The following is a 21,945-nucleotide window of genomic DNA, read 5'->3' as shown; positions in this document are numbered from 1 at the left end:
TACACTTGGTTCGATGTCACAAACACTGAGACCCCGAAGCAACCTGCACCTTGGTCATCTCTGAGGTTGAAGTACGCAGGTGTTTCCAATGAACGGACAGTTGCAAGGCCGTGGGACTGGACGGCATCCAGGGCGGCTACTCAGGATGTGCACAGCACAACTGGCGGGTGTGTTTGCAGACATTTTTAATCTCTCCCTCTCCCCATGTAGAGTGCCTTTCTGCTTCAAAACATCCACCATTGTTTCTGTACCTAAAAAGACCAAGGTAACATGTCTGAATTACTGGCGTCCTGTTGCACTCACCTCAATAATAAGCAAATGCTTTGAGAGGCTGGTCAAGGACTACATCTGCAGCATGCTACCACCCACACTGGACCCCTACAATTCACCTAACGACACAACCAATCGACAGATGACACGATAACCACTGCTCTACACACTGCCCTTACACATCTGGAGAAGAAGGATGCTTATGTGAGAATGCTGTCCTTAGACTACAGTTCAGCATTTAACAGCATAATTTCCTCCAAGCTTGACAAGAAGCTCAGAAACCTCGGTCTTCACCCTGCCTTGCGCAGCTGGATACTGGATGTCCTGTCAGATCACCGGCAGGTGGTAAGAGTGGGCTCCCTCACATCTGCCTCTCTGACCCTCAACACAGGAGCCCCTCAGAGCTGTGTCCTAAGTCCCCTCCTTTACTCTCTGTATACCCACAACCGTGTTGCCACCCACAGCTCCAATCTGCTAACTAAATTTGCTGGCAACACTACATTGATTGGCCTGATCTCAAATAATAATGCAGCCTACAGAGAGGAAGTCATCACCCTGACATCGTGTCAAGAAAACAACCTCTCTCTCAATGTCACAAAAACAAAGGAGCTGGTTGTGGATTACAGGAGGAATGGAGACAGGCTAACCCCTGTTGACATCAATGGATCTGGAGTTCAAAGGGTGAACAGCTTTAAGTTCCTCAGCATACACATCACCAAGGATCTCACAGGATCTGTACATACTGGCTGTGTGGTGAGAAAAGCACAACAGCGCCTCTTTCACCTCAGATGGTTGAAGAAGTTCGGCAAGAGTCCCCAAATCCTAATGACTTTCTACAGGGGCACAATTGAGAGAATCCTGGCTGGCTGATTCATTGCTTGGTATGGGAACCCTAATTCCCTCAATTGCAGGACTCTGCTGAGAGTGGTGCAGACAGCCCAGCGCATCTGTAGATGTGAACTTCCCACTATTCAGGACATTTACAGAGAAAGGTGCGGATAAAGGGCCCAAAGGGTCATTGGGGACCTGAGTCACCCCAATCATAAACTTTTCCAGCTGCTACCATCTGGGAAACAGTATCACAGCATAAAAGCCAGGACCAACTACCACCAGATCATCAGACTGATTAATTCACGCTGATACAATTGTATTTCAATGCTATATTGACTGTCCTGTTGTACATACTGTTTATTACAAATTACTATAAATTGCACATTGCACATTTAGACAGATGTAATGTAAAGTTTTTACTCCTCATGTATGTGAAGGATGTAAGAAATAAAGTCAATTCAATTCAATTCATATCTTATGGTTTTTTTTAATGTTTTTTAATGAGACATTGGGATCTCTTCTGGGGAAGGTGGGACCTGTACAGATTGGATGAGTTGCACCTGAACTCGAGGGGGAGCAATATCCTTGCAGGTGGGTTTTGCTAGCGTGGTTTGGGAGGGTTTAAACTAATTTGCAAGGGGGATGGGACCCGGAGCGATACAGCAGTGAAAGAAGTGCATGGAGTAAAGCCAGATCTAACAAATAGGGAGGCTTTGAGGAAAGAGAAGCAGAATAAAGGGTGTAAAGACAGTAAGGTAGAAGGACTGAAGTGTGTGTACCTCAATGCAAGAAGCATCAGGAACAAAGGTGATGAGCTGAAAGCTTGGATTCTTACATGGAATTATGATGTAGTGGCCATTACAGAGATTTGACTGGCACCAGGGCAGGACTGGATTCTCAATATTCCTGGATTTCAGTACTTTAAAAGGGGTGGCATTACTGGTCAGGGTGGGTAATGTAGCAGGATCCTCTTTTGAGTCAGTATGGGTGGAAGTCAGGAACAGGAAGGGAGCAGTTACTCTATTGGGGGTATTCTGTAGGCCCCCTGGTAGCAGCAGACATACAGAGGAGCAGATTGGAGGCTGATTTTGGAAAGGTGCAAAAATAACAGGGTTATTATCATGGGTGACTTTAACTTCCCTAATATTGATTGGCACCTGATTAGTTCCAAGGGTATAGATGGGGCAGAGTTTGTTAAGTTTGTCCAGGACGGATTCCTGTCACAGTATGTGGACAGGCCAACTAGGGGGAATGCCATACTACATCTAGTACTAGGTAATGAACCGGGTCAGGTCACAGATCTCTCAGTGGGTAAGCATCTGGGGGACAGTGACCACCACTCCCTGGCCTTTAGCATTATCATGGAAAAGGATAGAATCAGAGAGGACAGGAAAATTTTTAATTGGGGAAGGACAAATTATGAGGCTATAAGGCTAGGACTTGTGGGTGTGTATTGGGATGATGTTTTTTCCGGGAAATGTACTATGGACGTGTGGTCGATGTATTGAGATCTCTTGCAGGATGTTAGGGATAAATTTGTCCCGGTGAGGAAGATAAAGAATGGTAGGGTGAAGGAACCATGGGTGACAAGTGAGGTGGAAAATCAAGTCAGGTGGAAGAAGGCAGCATACATGAGGTTTAGGAAGCAAGGATCAGATGGGTCTATTGAGGAATATAGGGAAGCAAGAAAGGAGCTTAAGGAGGGGCTGGGAAGAGCAAGAAGGGGGCATGAGAAGGCCTTGGCAAGTAGGGTAAAGGAAAACCCCAAGGCATTCTTCAATTATGTGAAGAACAAGAGGATGACAGGAGTGAAGGTAGGACCAATTAGAGATAAAGGTGGGAAGATGTGCCTGGAGGCTGTGGAAGTGAGCGAGGTCCTCAATGAATACTTCTCTTCAGTATTCACCAATGAGAGAGAACTTGATGATGGTGAGGATGATATGAGTGAGGTTGATGTTCTGGAGCATGTTGATATTAAGGGAGAGGAGGTGTTGGAGTTGTTAAAATACATTAGGACAGATAAGTCCCCGGGGCCTGACGGAATATTCCCCAGGCTGCTCCACGTGGCGAGGGAAGAGATTGCTGAGCCTCTGGCTAGGATCTTTATGTCCTCGTTGTTCATGGGAATGGTACTGGAGGATTGGAGGGAGGCGAATGTCGTCCCCTTGTTCAAAAAAGGTAGTAGGGATAGTCCGAGTAATTATAGACCAGTGAGCCTTACGTCTGTGGTGGGAAAGCTGTTGGAAAAGATTCTTAGAGATAGGATCTATGGGCATTTAGAGAATCATGGTCTGATCAGGGACAGTCAGCATGGCATTGTGAAGGGCAGATCGTGTCTAACAAGCCTGATAGAGTTCTTTGAGGAGGTGACCAGGCATATAGATGAGGGTAGTGCAGTAGATGTGATCTATATGGATTTTAGTAAGGCATTTGACAAGGTTCCACATGGTGGGCTTATTCAGAAAGTCAGAAGGCATGGGATCCAGGGAAGTTTAGCCAGGTGGATTCAGAATTGGCTTGCCTGCAGAAGGCAGAGGGTGGTGGTGGAGGGAGTACATTCAGATTGGAGGATTGTGACTAGTGGTGTCTCACAAGGATCTGTTCTGGGACCTCTACTTTTCGTGATTTTTATTAATAACCTGGATGTGGGGGTAGAGGGGTGGGTTGGCAAGTTTGCAGATGACACAAAGGTTGGTGGTGTTGTAGATAGTGTAGAGGATTGTCAAAGATTGGAGAGAGACATTGATAGGATGCAGAAGTGGGCTGAGAAGTGGCAGATGGAGTTCAACCTGGAGAAGTGTGAGGTGGTACACTTTGGAAGGACAAACTCCAAGGCAGAGTACAAAGTAAATGGTAGGATACTTGGTAGTGTGGAGGAGCAGAGGGATCTGGGGGTACATGTCCACAGATCCATGAAAGTTGCCTCACAAGTAGATAAGGTGGTTAAGAAAGCTTATGGGGTGTTAGCTTTCATAAGTCGAGGGATAGAGTTTAAGTCGCGATGTAATGATGCAGCTCTATAAAACTCTGGTTAGGCCACAATTGGAGTACTGTGTTCAGTTCTGGTCGCCTCACTATAGGAAGGATGTGGAAGCATTGGGAAGAGTACAGAGGAGATTTACCAGGATGCTCCCTGGTTTAGAGAGTATGCATTATGATCAGAGATTAAGGGAGCTAGGGCTTTACTCTTTGGAGAGAAGAAAGATGAGAGGAGACATGATAGAGGTGTACAAGATAATAAGAGGAATAGATAGAGTGGATAGCGAGCGCCTCTTCTCCAGGACACCACTGCTCAATACAAGAGGACATGGCTTTAAGGTAAGGGGTGGGAAGTTCAAGGGGAATATTAGAGGAAGATTTTTACTCAGAGGGTGGTTGGTGCGTGGAATGAACTGCCTGAGTCAGTGATGGAGGCAGATACACTCGTGAAGTTTAAAAGACTAATAGACAGGTATATGGAGGAATTTAAGGTGGGGGGTTATATGGGAGGCAGGGTTTGAGGGTTGGCACAACATTGTGGGCTGAAGGGCCTGTAATGTGCTGTACTATTCTATGTTCTATTATTTAGAGATACAGTCTGGAATAGGTCCTGCCATGCCGCCCAGCAACCCCCGGTTTAACACTAGCCTAATCATTGGACAATTAACCTACTAACTGGTACGTCTTTGGAATGTGGGATGAAACCAGAGGGCCCAGAGAAAACCCACCCATTCCATGGGCAGGACATACAGACGACATCAAATCTGAAATTCAATGCCCCAATCTGTAATAGTGTTGCGCTGACTGCTATACTATGATGGCGCCCATAAAATCCTTCCATTGTAGTACTTTTACTTCTAGAAAGTGATTAGAACCACTTCCAAATAACTTCCGTTAAACACACAATGCTGGAGGAACTCGGCAGGTCAGGCAGCATCTATGGAAGTGAATAGACAGTCGACGTTTTGGGTTGAGACCCTTCATCAGGACTGGAAAGGAAGGGGGAATTTAGAATGTATCAGACCAATATTTTAAGTGATTTAAAGTGACTGAGGGATGAAGGCCTGAAACTCCTAACAAAAACATCAATTCAACTACATTTACATCAATAATCATTTTGAAAATAGTTATTTGCTGATGTAGATAAGAACAAAGGTTGTGAACTCAAATAAGTTGAAGCATCTCATCAGCCCTAATAATCATGTGACTTATCCACAAAGCTAGCTAGCTGTACTACAGCCCCACCTCTTGAGTAAATGTCTAACTGCAAGATAAACTTTGCATTTAACAGTTGATGTGAAGAATAAAAGCCTCTTACATTCTTCCAAATATTTCAGACAACTAGGTTTGAAATGTAGTCACCTGCTATACCCTAGGAAATGGAGTGGCCTATGTAAGCCTAGCATGTTCCTCCAAAGTAATAAAGAACAAATTATCTCTCTGATATTGAACAAAGTTTTTGGATAAATATTACTCAGGAAACCAGGACTTAGTTCCATGTTTTCTTGTTTGGAAAAATGGCTTATGATATTGTATATCCATCTGGGAATGCAAATGGACTTTCAATTCAAATGCATCAGCAATTACGTTGAATTTCCTCATTATTGCACTGAAGCATTAGTCTCCATTTTTCTGGTCATTTCTCTACTGTCAGATTTGAACCCATAATTCAGAGGGTGGCAAATCAGGCAAATGAAAGGTTTGATTTTCTGCACTTGGCATAATATTGTTTCCAATCAACTCAAGTTAGCTAACACTTACATAATGACTTGTACTTAACAGCAGTTTTAGCATGACAAATAACCTAGCCACAAAATAATTGCCAAACAAAACTGGACAGACACATAAGCCTCAGTCTAATTAAATGTTTAAGTATTTCTGAGAGAGTGAAGTTGTATAAATGAATGTTGAAATACAGTAAGATTTAAGATACAGTTTTTAAGCTCTGAGACTTGACATTGAAAGCACATCTACCAAAAATGAAGGGACTAAAATCTGGGAATACTGAAATATTGAAGGTCAGAAATGCAGAAGTCCAAATGGTAATGGATGAGAACATATTGAGATTTAAATGCAGGAAGCAATTTCAAGCAATCTTAACCAGAAAACAACAGATTAACAAGCACAAGAGCAATGGGACTTAATGTGGAGTGCAGAACACATCACAATGATGAAGTTCTAGGGAGGTAGAACAAGATCAGCTGGTCATCAGCGGATTCAAACTATCATATCCAGATGCATAACAAAGATGTGTATGAGAGTTTTGGCAGGTGAACTGAAGGAGGGCTACCCGTGCCACATGCTAGTGAGGCCAGAACTAGGAAGATTACACAGTTTAACACATGGCTAGGGAGTTGGTGTAGGAGGGAGGACATAAGATTTTTGGATCATTAGACTCTCTTCCAGGAAAGGTGAGACCTGTACAGAAGGGATGGCTTGCACCTAAACTGGAGGGGGACTAATATCCTAGTGGGAAAGTTTGCTAATGCTGCACAGTGGGGTTTAAACTGGAGTTGCATGGGTATAGGCACCAGAATGCTAGAACAGTTAGTGAAGAGGTCGTGGAGGCAGATGCTGGTGAGACCTCAGACCTCAGGAGTCAAAAAGATTGAGCATGGTGCAACTAGTGTCCTGAGCTGTGTATATTTCAATGCAAAGTTTCATAGGAAAGGCAGATGAGCTCAGGGCATAGATCAACACCAGAAATTATGATATTGTAGCCATTAGTGAAACTTGATTGCATGAGGGAGAGGACTGGCAACTCAATATTCCAGGATTCTGTTGTTTTAGATATGACCAAGTGGGATGGATTAAAGGAGGAGTATTGGCGTTACTAGTTAAGGAAAATGTCTCTGCAGTGCTCTGTCAAGACAGACTGGAGAACTTAACTAGTGAGATCTTATGGGTGGAACTGAGAAATAAGATTGAGAGGACATTTGATAGAGGTATACAAAATTATGAGGGGTACAGATAAGGCTTTTTCCACTGATGTTGGGTGAGACTACAACCAGAGGTCATGGCTTAAGAGTGAAAGATGAGAAGTTTAAGGGGAACATGAGGGGAAACCTCTTCATTCTGAGGGTCATGAGAGTGTGGAATGAGCTGCCAGTACAAGTGGTGCATGCAAGCTCGATTTCAACTTTTAAGAGAAGTTTGGATAGATACATGTATAGTAGGGATATGGAGGGCTATGGTCCCTATGCAAGTCAATGGAAGTAGACAGTTCTGCATGGACTAGATGGGCTGAGGAGCTTGTTTCTGTGCTGTACTTCTCTCTGTCAGCAACAACGAGAACCCTTCTGAGCACCAGTAAACATGAAGTGAATACAGACAATTCCTACAGAAACAACTGAAACTAAGAGTCACACAAGCATATTGGAGGATGGTACAAAGGATTAGTTCCTCTTTATCTGTCATTTCTCTAATGGCATGATGGAAACCGATTAAAAAATTCATGATTGGAGCTTTGGAATGAATGGCACAGATTTGAAATCAAATAGGATTTAAAATAAATGACAGAGTAAACCAGCCAGAAGTTAATTTTATAATCTAAGATGATTACAGAATAGGAATGGTAATAGGAGCTAAGGTGGTGCAATCAGTTTTTAATGTTTAGCAAAATTAGTAATTCACTATAATCTTATGAAAAACCATCAATATGAAGTTTCAAATCTAATCACTTTTTGCAGATCCTGTTTGACCTGCAGGGTCCAGCATTGTTTCCTTTCAGATTGACAGCACCTGCAGGTTTGTATATTTTATTATTTCCTTTATCCACTGTATCATTTCAAACCTGCAGCCCTTGAACATAGGAAATAAAAATAAATGCCATTAGTAGCGATCTGGGAATCAGAAAGCAAAGACTCTCCAGATTACATATCTTAGCACTTAAATACAATGTAATTGACATTGGGCAATAAGGATATATTTGGAGAGAAGCATGAAGATTGAGAGATAAGGAGGTACAAATTACAATTAGCTCCCAAAATAAGGGGAAAAGATGTTTAAAATTCATGTTCTGAACGCTTTCACTGAAGACCAAGTGGAAACAAATTCAATTATCTTCAAAGACTTTGAATAAATGCAGAAGTTGCTAAAATCACAAGGCAATGAGGAAAAAGCAGAGCAGCAGGACCTATTGGATAGCTCAACCAGGGTCAATAGTCCAACTGACCTCCTGCTCTAAGAACACCATGTTCCTGTGACCTATAGTTTTTGAAATATTACAGCTGACATTCTTGGTGGCAAATTAGCTTTAAGAATTATCATATACTATCAATTAGGTTTAGGATCCTTATTAGAATCCGCTGTGTAGCATCTCTCCAGTTCCAAATACCTTTGATATAAAACTTCTTGTTCTGCACTCCTTCAAGAAGAGCATGTTGCTTTTTTTTTTGCAATATACCTTTGTTCCTTTTCTCCTGTACTACAAATGTCTGCCATGTCTAAATTGGGTTTTAGGACAGAATAGCCTTCTTTTCTGTCTCTGCAATTCCCCCAGTATTCATTTGTAAAGCATTTATAGATATCTAACGTGAAGAGTTTAACTTAGCTCTATTAACTTAGGGAGATATGAAAACGCAGATGCTGGAAGGCGGAGGAAAACTGTCAACATTTCAGGCAAGTCCCTAATCACTACTGATGACAAACCCAACTCCGCCATAGACAGTGCCAAGTCCGGCTGCAAAAGGAGGAGAGTTGGACATGGGGCAAGCAACCCCATCCCATAATAACCCAGTGGAAAAGAATTGCCAACAGAAGCTCTCAGACATCTCTGGGAGAGGAAGGATCTTCACCTAGAAGATGCATATAGAAGAGCTACACTTGGACTTGAAAGACTGGCCCAGGTCAGAGGACTCTGGCGAGCTGCTGTTGGCGCCCTATGTCCCAGTAAGGGTGATGGGCTTAAGAAGATGATGACTGAAACCACACAGTCTTTTGCTTCATGTAAAACATACCCAAAAGTAAATAAAAATTCCAAAAAATGCAACCTGTTTTATTAAATTTATTGATTTACTATCAATATTAGAGGCAAATTAGTATAGCACTAGCCACGAGGCAATGGGCAAGTTCAGCCCATCTTTATTCTTCATTTCAAACACTTGGTCCTTTTGTCTAATCTGATCTCCATTCTTTAGGACTGATCTTGCCAATTGGCGACAAGTTCCACGTGATTCCAGCCTGTGTAGAAACCTACATGTAAACAAAGAATGAGAAAGCATGTATTAGTTTCACAAGGGACATCGTTTTCTCCAAAATAACTTCACTTCAGTATTCCAGCACAAAAGTTTGACTTCCAGACTTGCTTGCTTGATTTTCTTAAATAACTTTTGCACACTGACAAAACCACAGCAAGGTACCCTTGAATTTATTTCAAAATAACCATCTTTAAAACATTAGATAATGCATGCAAGGTCCATAAAGATCACCATTCCCCCAACTGCATCACTTATGGAGTTATAACAGACAACTGACCCAACACCAAGAACCATCTTTCTCAACACAGACTGTTCTTAAGAAGACACTCATCAAAAAAAAATTTAAAACAATCAAATTAACTCAAGTTCTTAAATAACATTTAAAAACTTCTGAAAGACAAAATAAAATTTTACTCAGTTTTCACTGATACTTGCTAATAACACAACAAACGTTTAATGAGAGAATACAAGTTCCATACATAATCCTTTTGTACTTCATGGTAAATGATTTAGTGGCTCCAGATCCTACTTTCTTTAATACTCACATAACTCCAAACTGCAACACAGAATACTATTCCTCCTGCCAGGACAGCATTTCCATATTTATCATGGAAGTCAGGACCAGCTTTCTGATGAGCTCGTCTTGCTGCAATCTGGCGAATGCTCTGACCTAAATATGTTTAAAGATATCCATAGTTAACATTTTAAAATTCAGTTCAACATCATGTTTCTACGCACAAAAAACTTCTCAAAATCTAAAAAAGGCTCTAGTATTTCTCCAACCCTTCCCATAACCATATCCTGTTACAGCCATTTTTCAATCCATTCTGTTACAACCTCTTATATGCTTCAATGATATGAAAATCCATTCTGCATCCATGAATACTTTTTGGAAGTTCATTTACAATATTTACATCAATCCTCTGCCACTTAACCAGTAACATACAACTGTTTTTCTAAACAAATCCACGCAGGTCTCCAATTATTGCTAACCGAACAGTTAATCAGAAATAAACATTGAAAATAGTAATAGGAGTAGGAGAATCCTGAAGAAGGGTCTTGGCCTGAAACCTCAACTATTTCCCTCCATATTTGCTACCTGACATGCTGAGTTCCTCCAGCATTTGTGTTGCTCAAGATTTCCAGCATCTTGCAGAAGCTCCAGTTTATGGTAGGCCCTTTAAGCCTGTTCATTCATTCAATATCATGGCTGATCATATGAATACCACATTCCAATTCTTCCCATGTTCTTCGATGCCTTAGTTTAGAAATGCATCTATTTCCATAAATTCAAAGTAAATTTATTATCAAAGTACATATATGTCAAGATGTACAACCTTGAGATTCATTTTCTTGTGTGCATACTCACCAAGTCGAAGAACCATACTAGAATCAATGAAAGACTGAACTAAACAGGTTGACAAACAACCAATGTGCAAAAGGCAACTGTGCAAATACAAAAGAAAAAAGAAATAATAATAATAAATAATGAGTGTCCAGAGGTTGTGGAAATAGTTCAGTGATGGGTCAAGGGAAATTATCCCTACTGGTTCAAGAGCCTGATGGCTGAGGGGTAATAACTGTTCCTGAACCCGGTGCTGCAAGTCATGAGGCTCCTGTACCTTCTAACTGATTGCAGCAGCAAGAAGAAAGCATGACCTGGCTGGTGGGGTCCCTGATGATGGATGCTGCTTTCCTGCAACAGAAATTCATGTACGTGTGCTCAAGGGTGGGGAGGGTTTTATCCGTGATGGACTGGGCCATATCCACTACTTTTTTTAGGATCTTCTGTTCAAGGGCATTGAAGTTTCCATACGAGGCTGTGATGCAGCCAGTCAATATAGTCTCCACCACACACCCAAAGAAGTTTGCCAAAGTTTTAGATGTCATGCCAAGTCTTCGCAAACTTCTAAGGAAGTAGATGCGCTGCCGTGCTTTCATCATAATTGCACTTGTGTGCTGGGTGCAGGACAGGTCCTCTGAAATGACAACTCTGAGGAATTTAAAGTTGCTGACTCTCTCCTCCTCTGATCCTCCGATCAGGACTGGCTCATCGACTGCTGGTTTCCTCCTCATGAAGTCAATAATCCGCCTCTTGGTCTTGCTCATATTGATAAGAGGTTGTCGTTGTAGCAGCACTCATCCAGATTTTCAATCTCCCTCCTATCTGCTGATTCATCATCCCTTTTGATTTGTCCTGGGGTGTATGGGGTGTCAGGGAGGGAAAGCACCTCTGGCGAGGGAACATGTCGCATCCTTTTCAAGGCAGTTAGTCCGCCTTTGGTCCCCACCTGGCACTCAGCTCTCACCTGTAGCTCCCCGTAGCTGCTTGCATGCGACAGCAGCCACACCCCGGGCAATGGCTTCGACAAGCCGGCTAAACCAGGTGAGGGTAGCCGATGGGTCTCAAACCCTCGGTGAGATAGGGAGTTGTCTATCCCAGCATGTGAAGACAGACTCCGGCAGATTGAGCAGACGAGACCAATGGAAGGTCCAACTGTCAAGAAGGTGGTCTCTGCAAGTGTCGTGGAACATGTAGAGCAGGACAAGACACAGAAGACGTCCTGGTCACCCACTGCGCCTAGTCCCATCTCCAGCCGTCTCGACTCTGTCTTGCCACTGGATCCAGATGGGAATTGGGAAGAGATTGAGGCCGACTCTCCCTCACTTAAATCCAAATCACGCACTAGTCTCAACACCATAATGGTCCTCGTCAACAATGGATGAACACATGATTTGTCCTATAACAGTGGTATCATCAGCAAACTTAATTATGGCATTCGAGCTGTGCTTAGCCACAGTCATAAGTGTAAAGCTAGTAGTGCAGGGGACTAAGCATACAGCCTTCTGGTGCACCTCTGCTGATGGTGATTTTGGAGAGACGTTTGTTGCCAATCCAAACTGACTAGGGTCTGCAAGTGAGGAAATCGAGGATCCAAGTGCACAAGGAGATACTGAGGCCAAGGTCTTAAAGCTTATTGAGCCGTAATCAATAAAAAGCATCCTGATGTATGCATCTTTGCTGTCCAGATGTTCCAGGCTTGAGTGAAGAGCCAATGAAATGGCATCTGCTGTGGACCTGTTATGCCAGTAGGCAAATTGGAGCGGATCCAAGTTGTTTCTCAGGTAGGAGTTGGTATGTTTCAACATCATCCTCTCAAATCACTTCATCACAGTGGATGTAAGTGCTACTGGACCACAGTCTTTGAGGCATGTTACAACGTTCTTCTTAGGCACTGGTACAATTGAAGCCTGCTTAAAGTAGGTGGATACCTCAGACTGCCAAAGCGAGAGGTAAGCTACCTGAGAACACCCCAGTCCATAAGACCACAAGATATAGGAGCAGAAGTCCATTCGGCCCATTGACTCTGCTCCACCATTCAATCATGAGCTGATCCAATTCTTCCAGTCCAGTCATCCCCATACCCTTTGATGCCCTGGCAAATCAAGAACCCAGCTATCTCTGCCTTAAATACACCCAATGACTTGGCCTCCACAGCCGCTCGTGGCAACAAATTCCACAGATTTACCACCCTCTGACTAAAGTAGTTTCTCCGCATCTCAGTTCTAAATGGATGTCCTTCAATCCTGAAGTCGTGCCCTCTTGTCCTAGAATCCCCTACCACGGGAAATAACTTTGCCATATATAATCTGTTCAGGCCTTTTAACATTTGGAATGTTTCTATGAGATCCCCCCTCATTTTCCTGAACTCCAGGGAATACAGCCCAAGAGCTGCCAGACGTTCCTCATACAGTAACCCTCTCATTCCTGGAATCATTTTCGTGAATCTTCTCTGAACCCTCTCCAATATCAGTATATCCTTCCTAAAATAAGGAGCCCAAAACTGCACACAATACTCCAAATGTGGTCTTACGAGTGCCTTATAGAGCCTCAACATCACATCCCGGCTCTTATATTCTATACTTCTAGAAATAAATGCCAACATTGCATTCACCTTCTTCACAACCAACTCAACCTGCAGGTTAACCTAGGGTATCTTGCACAAGGACTCCCAAGTCCCTTTGCATCTCTGCATTTTGAATTCTCTCCCCATCTAATAGTCTGCCCGTTTACTTCTTCCACCAAAGTGCATAACCATACACTTTTCCAACATTGTATTTCATTTGCCACTTCTTTGCCCATTCCCCTAAACTATCCGAGTCTCTATTTCCTCAACACTACCCGCTCTTCCACCCATCTTTGTATCATCGGCAAATTTAGCCACAAATCCTTTAATACCCTAATCCAAATCATTGACATACATGGTAAAATGTAATGGTCCTAACACTAACCCCTGTGGAATTCCACTGGTAGCCAGCAGCCAGCCAGAATAGGATCCCTTTATTCCCACTCTGTTTACTGCCGATCAGCCAATGCTCTACCCATGCTAGTAACTTCCCTGTAATTCCATGGGCTCTTATCTTGCTAAGCAGCCTCATGTGCGGCACCTCGTCAAAGGCCTTCTGAAAATCCAAGTACACCACATTTACTGCATCTCCTTTATCTACCCCGCTTGTAATTTCCTCAAGAGAATTGCAGTAGGTTTGTCAGACAGGATCCTCCTTTCAGGAAACTATGCTGGCTTTGGCCTACCTTGTCATGTGCCTCCAGGTATTCCTTAATCTCACCCCTAACAATCAATTCCAACAACTTCCCAACCACTGATGTCAGGCTAACAGGTCTATAGTTTACTTTCTGCTGCCTCCCACCCTTCTTAAATAGCAGAGTAACATTTGCAATTTTCCAGTCATCCGGTACAATGCCAGAATCTATTGATTCTTGAAAGCTCATCATTAATGCCTCTGCAATCTCTCCAGCTACTTCCTTCAGAACCCGAGGGTGCATTCCATCAGGTCCAGGAGATTAATCCACCCTCAGAGCATTATGCTTCCTGACCACCTTCTCAGTCGTAATTTTCGCTGCACAAACCTCACTTCCCTGACACTCTTGAATGTCCGGTATACTGCAGACCATTCCATAGGTTCTTATCTTGCTAAGCAGCCTCCTGTGCAGCACGTTGTCAAAAGCCTTCTGAAAATCCAAGTACTCCACACCTACTACAGTCAGTTGATCAGTTCAGGTCTTTAGTACTCGCCCATGGAAAGCATCAACCCCATCTAGGCTGGATGCTTTTTGTGTGTTCAACCTCCTGAAGGATGCTCTTGTGTCACCCTCAGAGACTGAGATTATTTTTAAAAATTGAAATACAGTGCGAAATAGGCCCCTCTAGCCCTTCGAGCAATGCAGCCCAGTAACTCCAGATTTAATTCAAGCCTCATCATGAGACATTACAATGACTAACTGACCTTCCAATTGGTAGGTCTTTGGAATGTGGGAGGAAAGAGCACCCAGAGGAAATCCACACAGTCACAGGGAGAGCTCCTTAAAGGCAGTGGTAGGAATTAAACCCAGGACATCTGTACTGCAAGACATTGTGCTACTCACTATACTACCGTGCCATCTAAATCACAGTCATCAGGGTAATCCTACGCAGAAGCAAATACATCTCAGCTGAAATCTCTACAGTTAACGTGCTTATGCTAAATGCCCAGTTACGATAAATATCTCCCTTCATCCAGTGTGCCAAATCTGTCACAGAACATTACAGCACAGTATCCACCCTTCAGTCCATGATGTTGTGCCGACCTTTTAACCTACTCTACGATCAATATAATCATTACCTCCTACATCGCCCTCCATTTTTCTTTCATTCATGTTCCCATCTTAGATTTGCCATTGCTGACTGGTTTGGTGCAGAGTATACAACTGTCAGGTCAGCAGAAAAGGTCACTGGCTGCAGTCTACCATCACTGCAAGACTTTGTGTGTCAAGGACAAGGAAGCAAGCAGGGAAAAGCGATGCTGACACAACCCACCCAGCAAACGGCTTTTTCCAAAAAACCCCTTCTGGAAAGCACTATAGTGCTATAAGAACAAACACAGCAAGCCATCTTTAAAAGTTTCTTCCCTCAGGCTGTTAATCTGATCAACCATTTTAGTTAGCCCTGACTCCTCCCCCCCACCTATACCCCATCATTGCATTGTAAACACTTTAAATCATGTTTTATTATGCTATAAATCATAAATACATGCTGGCATTTACATTTTAATCCATATCTGTACTTTAACCTCTAGCTTTATTTTCTACATAATTGTTTATTGTGTATAAATGTTGGGTGTTGTTTTCTGTTGCTGACCAACACAACACAGCAAATCCCTAATACATGTAAATGTATATGCTGAATAAGGTTGATCTCTGATTGTTAAATGTATCTGCCTCTACCAGCACCCCAGCAGGAGTTCTATGCACCCACCATGTAAAAAAACGTATCCCTAACATTACCCCATACTAAAAATTAAGCCACCTCAGAATTTAACCTTCAGTGAACGTCTAGTGAAACCTAATTGAACTAGTCTATCATCAAATAGCAGTCCACCCATCCCAAAAGTCAAGAGGAGCATGGGTTTCAAATTCAAATCTCCCATATACAAGCATTACTGTCTGCATCACCGTCTAGTATGGAGGGGAGCTACTGCACTAGATTGAAGTAAGTTGCAGAAACTTGTAAAATTAGTCAGCCCCATCATGAGTACAAGCCTCTCTTGTATCCAAGACATCTTCAAGAAGCGGTGCCTTAGGAAGGCGGCGTCCATTATTAAGGATCCCCAGGACATGCCCTCTTCACACTGTTACTGTCGAGAAGGAGGTACAGAAGCCTGAAGGCACACACTCACCAATTCAAGAACAGCTTCTTCCTCTCCAGCATCCAATTTCTAAATGAATATTGAACTCATGAACACTACCTTATTTGATTTTTTTTGCACTACCTATTTTAACTATTTGATACGCTTACTATAATTCAGTTTTTTCTCTGTATTCATTTATCATGTATCTCATTGTACTGCTGCCGTAAAACTAACAAATTAAACCTGATTCTGATTACTACTTCTGCTCCTATATCTTATGGTTAAGGACTTTAGGCCTCGCGGGTGATGCTTAAAATCACACGGCCATCTTGACAATAATGAAACTGTCCCTGATTTTGTTTTCTCCTGGTATATAAAGGTTAAGCCAACTGATCAGCAGTAACTGAGTTTATATCCACATACTGTTTTTGAATAAAAATATAACATTTGCAATTTTCCAATTTCTATTGGGAGGTGCTCGAGACCTCTGCAATTCCCACCTTTCCTTCCGTAACCTTCTTTCATAATCAAACAGGAACGTAAAAACAATATTTAGTAGTAAGGTAGGAATAAAGAAAAAGTTATGTTTGTTAAAAATGATAGTCTTTGCAATTCCGTTTCCTTCTTTTTAAACCTCCACAATGCAAGGTCAACTTGATGCCCTCATCCGCCTTCTGCTACCGCCAACGGGCTTAATGCAGCACTTTAACAATATTCACAAAGCCAAGAAGACACGTTTAGTTAAAGCTGAGCCACCCCTGGATTTGTATTTACCGGACAGAGACAGAAGTTTTCTGGTCAAAGGGATCATGTCTACAGCGCTCGGTCACCGGCAAACACACAAAATGGCCCCAGTTCCTTCTCCGCAACGTGCATGCGCCAACCGCTGCTGGGGTCTCAAGGAAACCGAGGGGAAAGTAATATTATTTCCGTTAGCAATCGCTGTATTTTTATTTTATATAGTTATTTGTAATCTGTAATCAAAAATGAAAACGGGATCTAAAACGTCTGCTCGAGAAACGCATGCGCAGTTGGTACAACAGGCAAGGTGAAGCTAGGAAAACAACAGTTCCCAGAATGCTAGGCGGTTACCCGCTCCTTCATTCTGTTCATAAATGTTAATAAATCAATCCCTTCTCGCTTGTTTTATTCAGTTTATATTACATTGAAAAAAGGGGATTATTTATTTGTTTAATCGAGATGGAAAAAGAGTTCAATTTCGAAATACTTAATTCTCTTCGACTCCGAAGAGAAGCTTGGAACCCGGTGCCTTTCAACGGGGAGATTGACAGCTGCCGAAATAAGTGTTGTAGGAAAAATTAAATTAAATTATTGCTGAAAAAATAACCACACGACGTCTCTGTTTTGGTTATGGAAGTTGGTGTCATGTATTCGGTATAGATGTCAGGATGGCCGAGTGGTCTAAGGCGCCAGACTCAAGGAATCAACTCCTTCCGTAATAAAGCGGGTGTTCTGGTCTCCAACTGGAGGCGTGGGTTCGAATCCCACTTCTGACATGTATATTTTTCCTATATTTCAATATTTTAAAAGTTTAAATAATAAATTAAGATTTGGTATCATCTATTATAATTTTCAAAGCATTTAATGGGTAGATTGGCAGTAGCGTTATATACCTGCTTCTATTTTGATATCTAGTGACTTTTGTAAGTGATTTTATATTAGGCCACATCCAATACATATAATAAATACTCTTCAACGTTCCATTTCATACTATGGAGAAAAATAATTCAAATATGAATTATGAAGGTTCTTCATTTCCTCGATCACGCAGGATTTTAATTGCAATTAGCACTTTTATTAGCAACAGGGCCGAGAGAATGAATGATATTGATTGCATTCTTAAAGTACAGTATCCTATTTTCACTCTTGTGGTTTAGTACTAATTATATTATATTTGAATTTAGTCATGTTTCTGAATTGTCGAATTTCATTGAAGCCATCGACAAAAGGGATTTTTAAAATCACTTTAATACAGCATATAACATAAACTTTCACAAACTTACTGAATTAAGATCAATTCCCAAATATATTCATCTTGTTGATAGGATCCTACAACATAATCATAGATACAACATGGAAATGGGCATTATTTTATAATTCCATTATATTATAATCCCATTTTTATATTCTCCTCACATTACCACTTCTACCATTGACGATCACATGGAGCATCCGTTGTACCACTGCACTGCCCAAAATGTCATGTCAGGAGTGGGATTTGAACCCACGCCTCCACTTGGAGACCAGAACACCCGTTTATTACAGAAGGAGTTTATTCCTTGAGTCTGGCGCCTTAGACCACTCGGCCATCCTGACATACTGAACGACAGTGAATAAATTAAAACTGAGGGGTGGAATTTTAGAATTTAGGGTTCTAATTGGATTCTGAAATTATCTGAGTATAAAAAATGAAATATTTTTTCAATATCTGAAAGACTAAAGTCTCAGCGAAGTAAAAGAGACAGTGCAATCTATCAAATCTCTAATCAGACCACATTAGTAGTAGTTTTCTGCACCTCACCTTGGAGAGAACGTCTATTTCTTTTAATGTAGATCTACAGAATTATACCTGAACTCTAAATTAAATTACAATGGGAGACTACTCAAAGTGGGGTTGTATCTCGTTGAATTTAAAGATGAGGATTGATGATTCTATGCTGTAAAGGGAAAGCAAAATGGTAGAAAGAAACTATTTCTGCTGGTGAGCAGGTGAAAAACTTGGGGGTATGGGTGGGGGCACGTGAATGGACTATGAACAAAAAATCAGAGCCAGGACTTTTGAGTAGGGGTGGAGAGAGGTGTGCATGATGTCAGAAACACTTTCGCTAAGAAATCTACAAGCCTCATCTGCAAACAACAGGAATTCTGCAGATGCTGGAAATTCAAGCAACACACATCAAAGTTGCTGGTGAATGCAGCAGGCCAAGCAGCATCTGTAGGAAGAGGTGCAGTCGACGTTTCAGGCCGAGACCCTTCGTCAGGACTAACTGAAGGAAGAGTGAGTAAGGGATTTGAAAGTTGGAGGGGGAGGGGGAGATCCAAAATGATAGAAGACAGGAGGGGGAGGGATAGAGCCAAGAGCTGGACAGGTGATAGGCAAAAGGGGATACGAGAGGATCATGGGACAGGAGGTCCAGGAAGAAAGACAAGGGGGGGGGGACCCAGAGGACGGGCAAGAGGTATATTCAGAGGGACAGAGGGAGAAAAAGGAGAGTGAGAGAAAGAATGTGTGCATAAAAATAAGTAACAGATGGGGTACGAGGGGGAGGTGGGGCCTTAGCGGAAGTTAGAGAAGTCGATGTTCATGCCGTCAGGTTGGAGGCTGATTATTAATTTTAAATTTGAAATCGATAGACTTTTCTTATCCAAAGATTTTAAAGGGGTATATGGAGATATGCCACAGATTATGTATCTCATTAAATGAACAGAACATGTCCCAGAGACAAGTAATTTATTTCTGTTTTACTTTCGTGAGCCAGTAACTAACAATTTTGATATGCACAAATTAGAGTAGAGTGGATTCCGGTTAATTGGGTCATTGATTAATTGGGGCAGCCATTTATTTGGGACAACTTTTAAAGAACAAGGAACTTATTGTGAAAATAGCTGGCATTCCATTCACTTATCTGGGACACGATGCACTTAATTGAGACAGGAGACCATTACCGAACAGTTTCTAACGAGCTTCAGACACGTCCACTTGAAGGGCCTTGAGACACAACACCGTGCTTAGAGCAAGCAGTTTTTAAATAGCGTCAGTGTGCTTGTGTTCAAAAAGGAGTGATGTTTCGCCACTGTTAGTTAGTGAGAAATAAACAGTAAGACAGTCAGAACTCCTTTGCCCACTTCAGTTTCAAGTATTCAAGCTTAGAAATGCCAGAAACTGCCAGGAGTGAAAGTTAAACAATTTCACCACTTCATCAAGTTAGAAACTACAAAGAATTTGAAGGTATCCTCTACCTTGCCGAGGCACAGCGACAACTCGTGGATACCTCCTCTTATTTAACCCTCGATCATGACCGCACTAAGGAGCACCAGGCCATTGTCTCCCACACCATCACCAACTTTATCAGCTCAGGGGATCTCCCATCCACTGCTACCAAATTTATAGTTCCCACACCTCGCACTTCCCGTTTCTACCTCCTACCCAAGATCCACAAACCTGCCTGTCCTGGCAGATCTATTGCCTCACTTGCTCCTGCCCCACCAAACTCATTTCTGCACACCTCGACACTGTTTTATCCCCCCTTGTTCAATCCCTTCCTACCTATGTTTGTGACACTTCTCACGCTCTGAATTTTTTCAATGATTTTAAGTTCCCCTGGCCCCCACTGCTTTAATTTCACTATGGATGTCCGGTCCCTATATACCTCCATCCCCCATCAGGAAGGTCTCAAAGCTCTCCTCTTCTTTTTGGATTCCAGACCTAACCAGTTCCCCTGTACCACCACTCTCCTCCATCTAGTGGAACTAGTCCTTACTCTTAATAATTTCTCCTTTGGCGTCTCCCATTTCCTCCAAAGTAAAGGTGTAGCCATGGGCACCCGTATGGGTCCTAGCTATGCCTGCCTTTTTGTTGGTTTTGTGGAACAATCCATGTTCCAAGCCTATACCGGTATCTATCCCCCACTTTTCCTTCGCTACATCGACGACTACATTGGCGCTGCTTCCTGCACGCATGCTGAGCTCATTAACTTCATTAACTTTGCCTCCAACCTTCACCCTGCCCTCAAGTTTACCTGGACCATTACTGACACCTCCCTCCCCTTTCTTGATCTTTCTGTCTCTATCTCTGAAGACAGCTTATCTACTGATGTCTACTATAAGCCCACGGACTCTCACAGCTACCTGGACTATTCCTCTTCCCACCCTGTTTCTTGCAAAAATGCTATCCCCTTCACGCAATTCCTCCATCTCCACTGCATCTGCTCTCAGGATGAGGCTTTTCATTCCAGGACGAAGGAGATGCCCTCCTTTTTTAAAGAAAGGGGCTTCCCTTCCTCCACCATCAACTCTGCTCTCAAACTCATCTCTCCCATTTCACGCACATCTGCTCTCACCCCATCCTCCCGCCACCCACTAGGAATAGGGTTCCCCTTGTCCTCACCTACCACCCCACCAGCCTCCGAGTCCAATATATAATTCTCCGTAACTTCCGCCACTTCCAACGGGATCTCAACATCAAGCACATCTTTCCCTCCCCCCTCTCTCTACTTTCCACAGGGATCGCTCTCTACGTGACTCCCTTGTCCATTCGTCCCTCCATCCCTTCCCACCGACCTCCCTCCCGGCTCTTATCCTTGTAAGCGGAACAAGTGCTACACATGCCCTTACACTTCCTCCCTCACCACCATTCAGAGCCCCAGACAGTCCTTCCAGGTGAGGCGACTCTTCACCTGTGGGTCGGCTGGGGTGATATACTGCGTCCGGTGCTCCCTATGTGGCCCTCTATATATTGGTGCGACCCAACACAGACTGGGAGATCGTTTCAGTGAACACCTATGCTCTGTCCGCCAGAGAAAGCAGGATCTCCCAGTGGCTACACATTTTAACTCCACGTCCCATTCCCATTCTGATATGTCTATCCACGGCCTCCTCTACTGTCAAGATGAAGCCACATTCAGGTTGGAGGAACAACACCTTATATTCCTTCTGGGTAGCCTCCATTCTGATGGCATGAATATTGACTTCTCTAACTTCCATTAATGCCCCATCTCCACCTCGTACCCCATCCGTTATTTATTTATTTGTTTGTTTGTTTTTTCTTTTCCCCCTTTTTTTCTCTCTTTTTTTCTCCCTCTGTCCCTCTCACTATAACTCCTTGCCCATCCTCTGGGTTTTTCCCCCTCCCCCTTTCTTTCTTCCTAGGCCTCCTGTCTCATGATCCTCCCATATCCCTTTCGCCAATCAACTGTCCAGATCTTGACTCCATCCCTTCCCCTCCTGTCTTCTCCTATCA

The 21,945-nt window shown here is 42.7% G+C and overlaps 1 protein-coding gene and 2 non-coding genes across 3 annotated transcripts; 1 reads left to right on the top strand and 2 right to left on the bottom strand.

Moving 5' to 3' along the window:
- Positions 1–9,071: 9,071 nt before the first annotated feature.
- cox7b (cytochrome c oxidase subunit 7B) lies at positions 9,072–16,847 on the bottom strand. The gene is made up of 3 exons (XM_072270865.1): positions 16,740–16,847; positions 9,824–9,948; positions 9,072–9,273 (listed from the first exon to the last, which is right to left on the bottom strand). The coding sequence occupies exons 1-3, from the start codon at positions 16,774–16,776 to the stop codon at positions 9,196–9,198; spliced, it is 240 nt and encodes a 79-aa protein (XP_072126966.1). The 5' UTR covers positions 16,777–16,847; the 3' UTR covers positions 9,072–9,195.
- Positions 16,848–17,368: 521 nt separating this feature from the next.
- trnal-caa (transfer RNA leucine (anticodon CAA)) lies at positions 17,369–17,482 on the top strand. The gene is made up of 2 exons: positions 17,369–17,406; positions 17,437–17,482. It is a non-coding gene; the product is annotated as a tRNA-Leu (tRNA).
- Positions 17,483–18,189: 707 nt separating this feature from the next.
- On the bottom strand, positions 18,190–18,302 carry trnal-caa (transfer RNA leucine (anticodon CAA)). Its single transcript has 2 exons — positions 18,265–18,302; positions 18,190–18,235 (listed from the first exon to the last, which is right to left on the bottom strand). It is a non-coding gene; the product is annotated as a tRNA-Leu (tRNA).
- Between the last annotated feature and the right edge of the window lie 3,643 nt (positions 18,303–21,945).

The sequence above is a fragment of the Mobula birostris genome, chromosome 10, assembly GCF_030028105.1.
Source record: "Mobula birostris isolate sMobBir1 chromosome 10, sMobBir1.hap1, whole genome shotgun sequence".
NCBI classification, from domain to species: domain Eukaryota; kingdom Metazoa; phylum Chordata; class Chondrichthyes; order Myliobatiformes; family Myliobatidae; genus Mobula; species Mobula birostris.
This window is presented reverse-complemented; position numbering and strand designations above follow the sequence as displayed.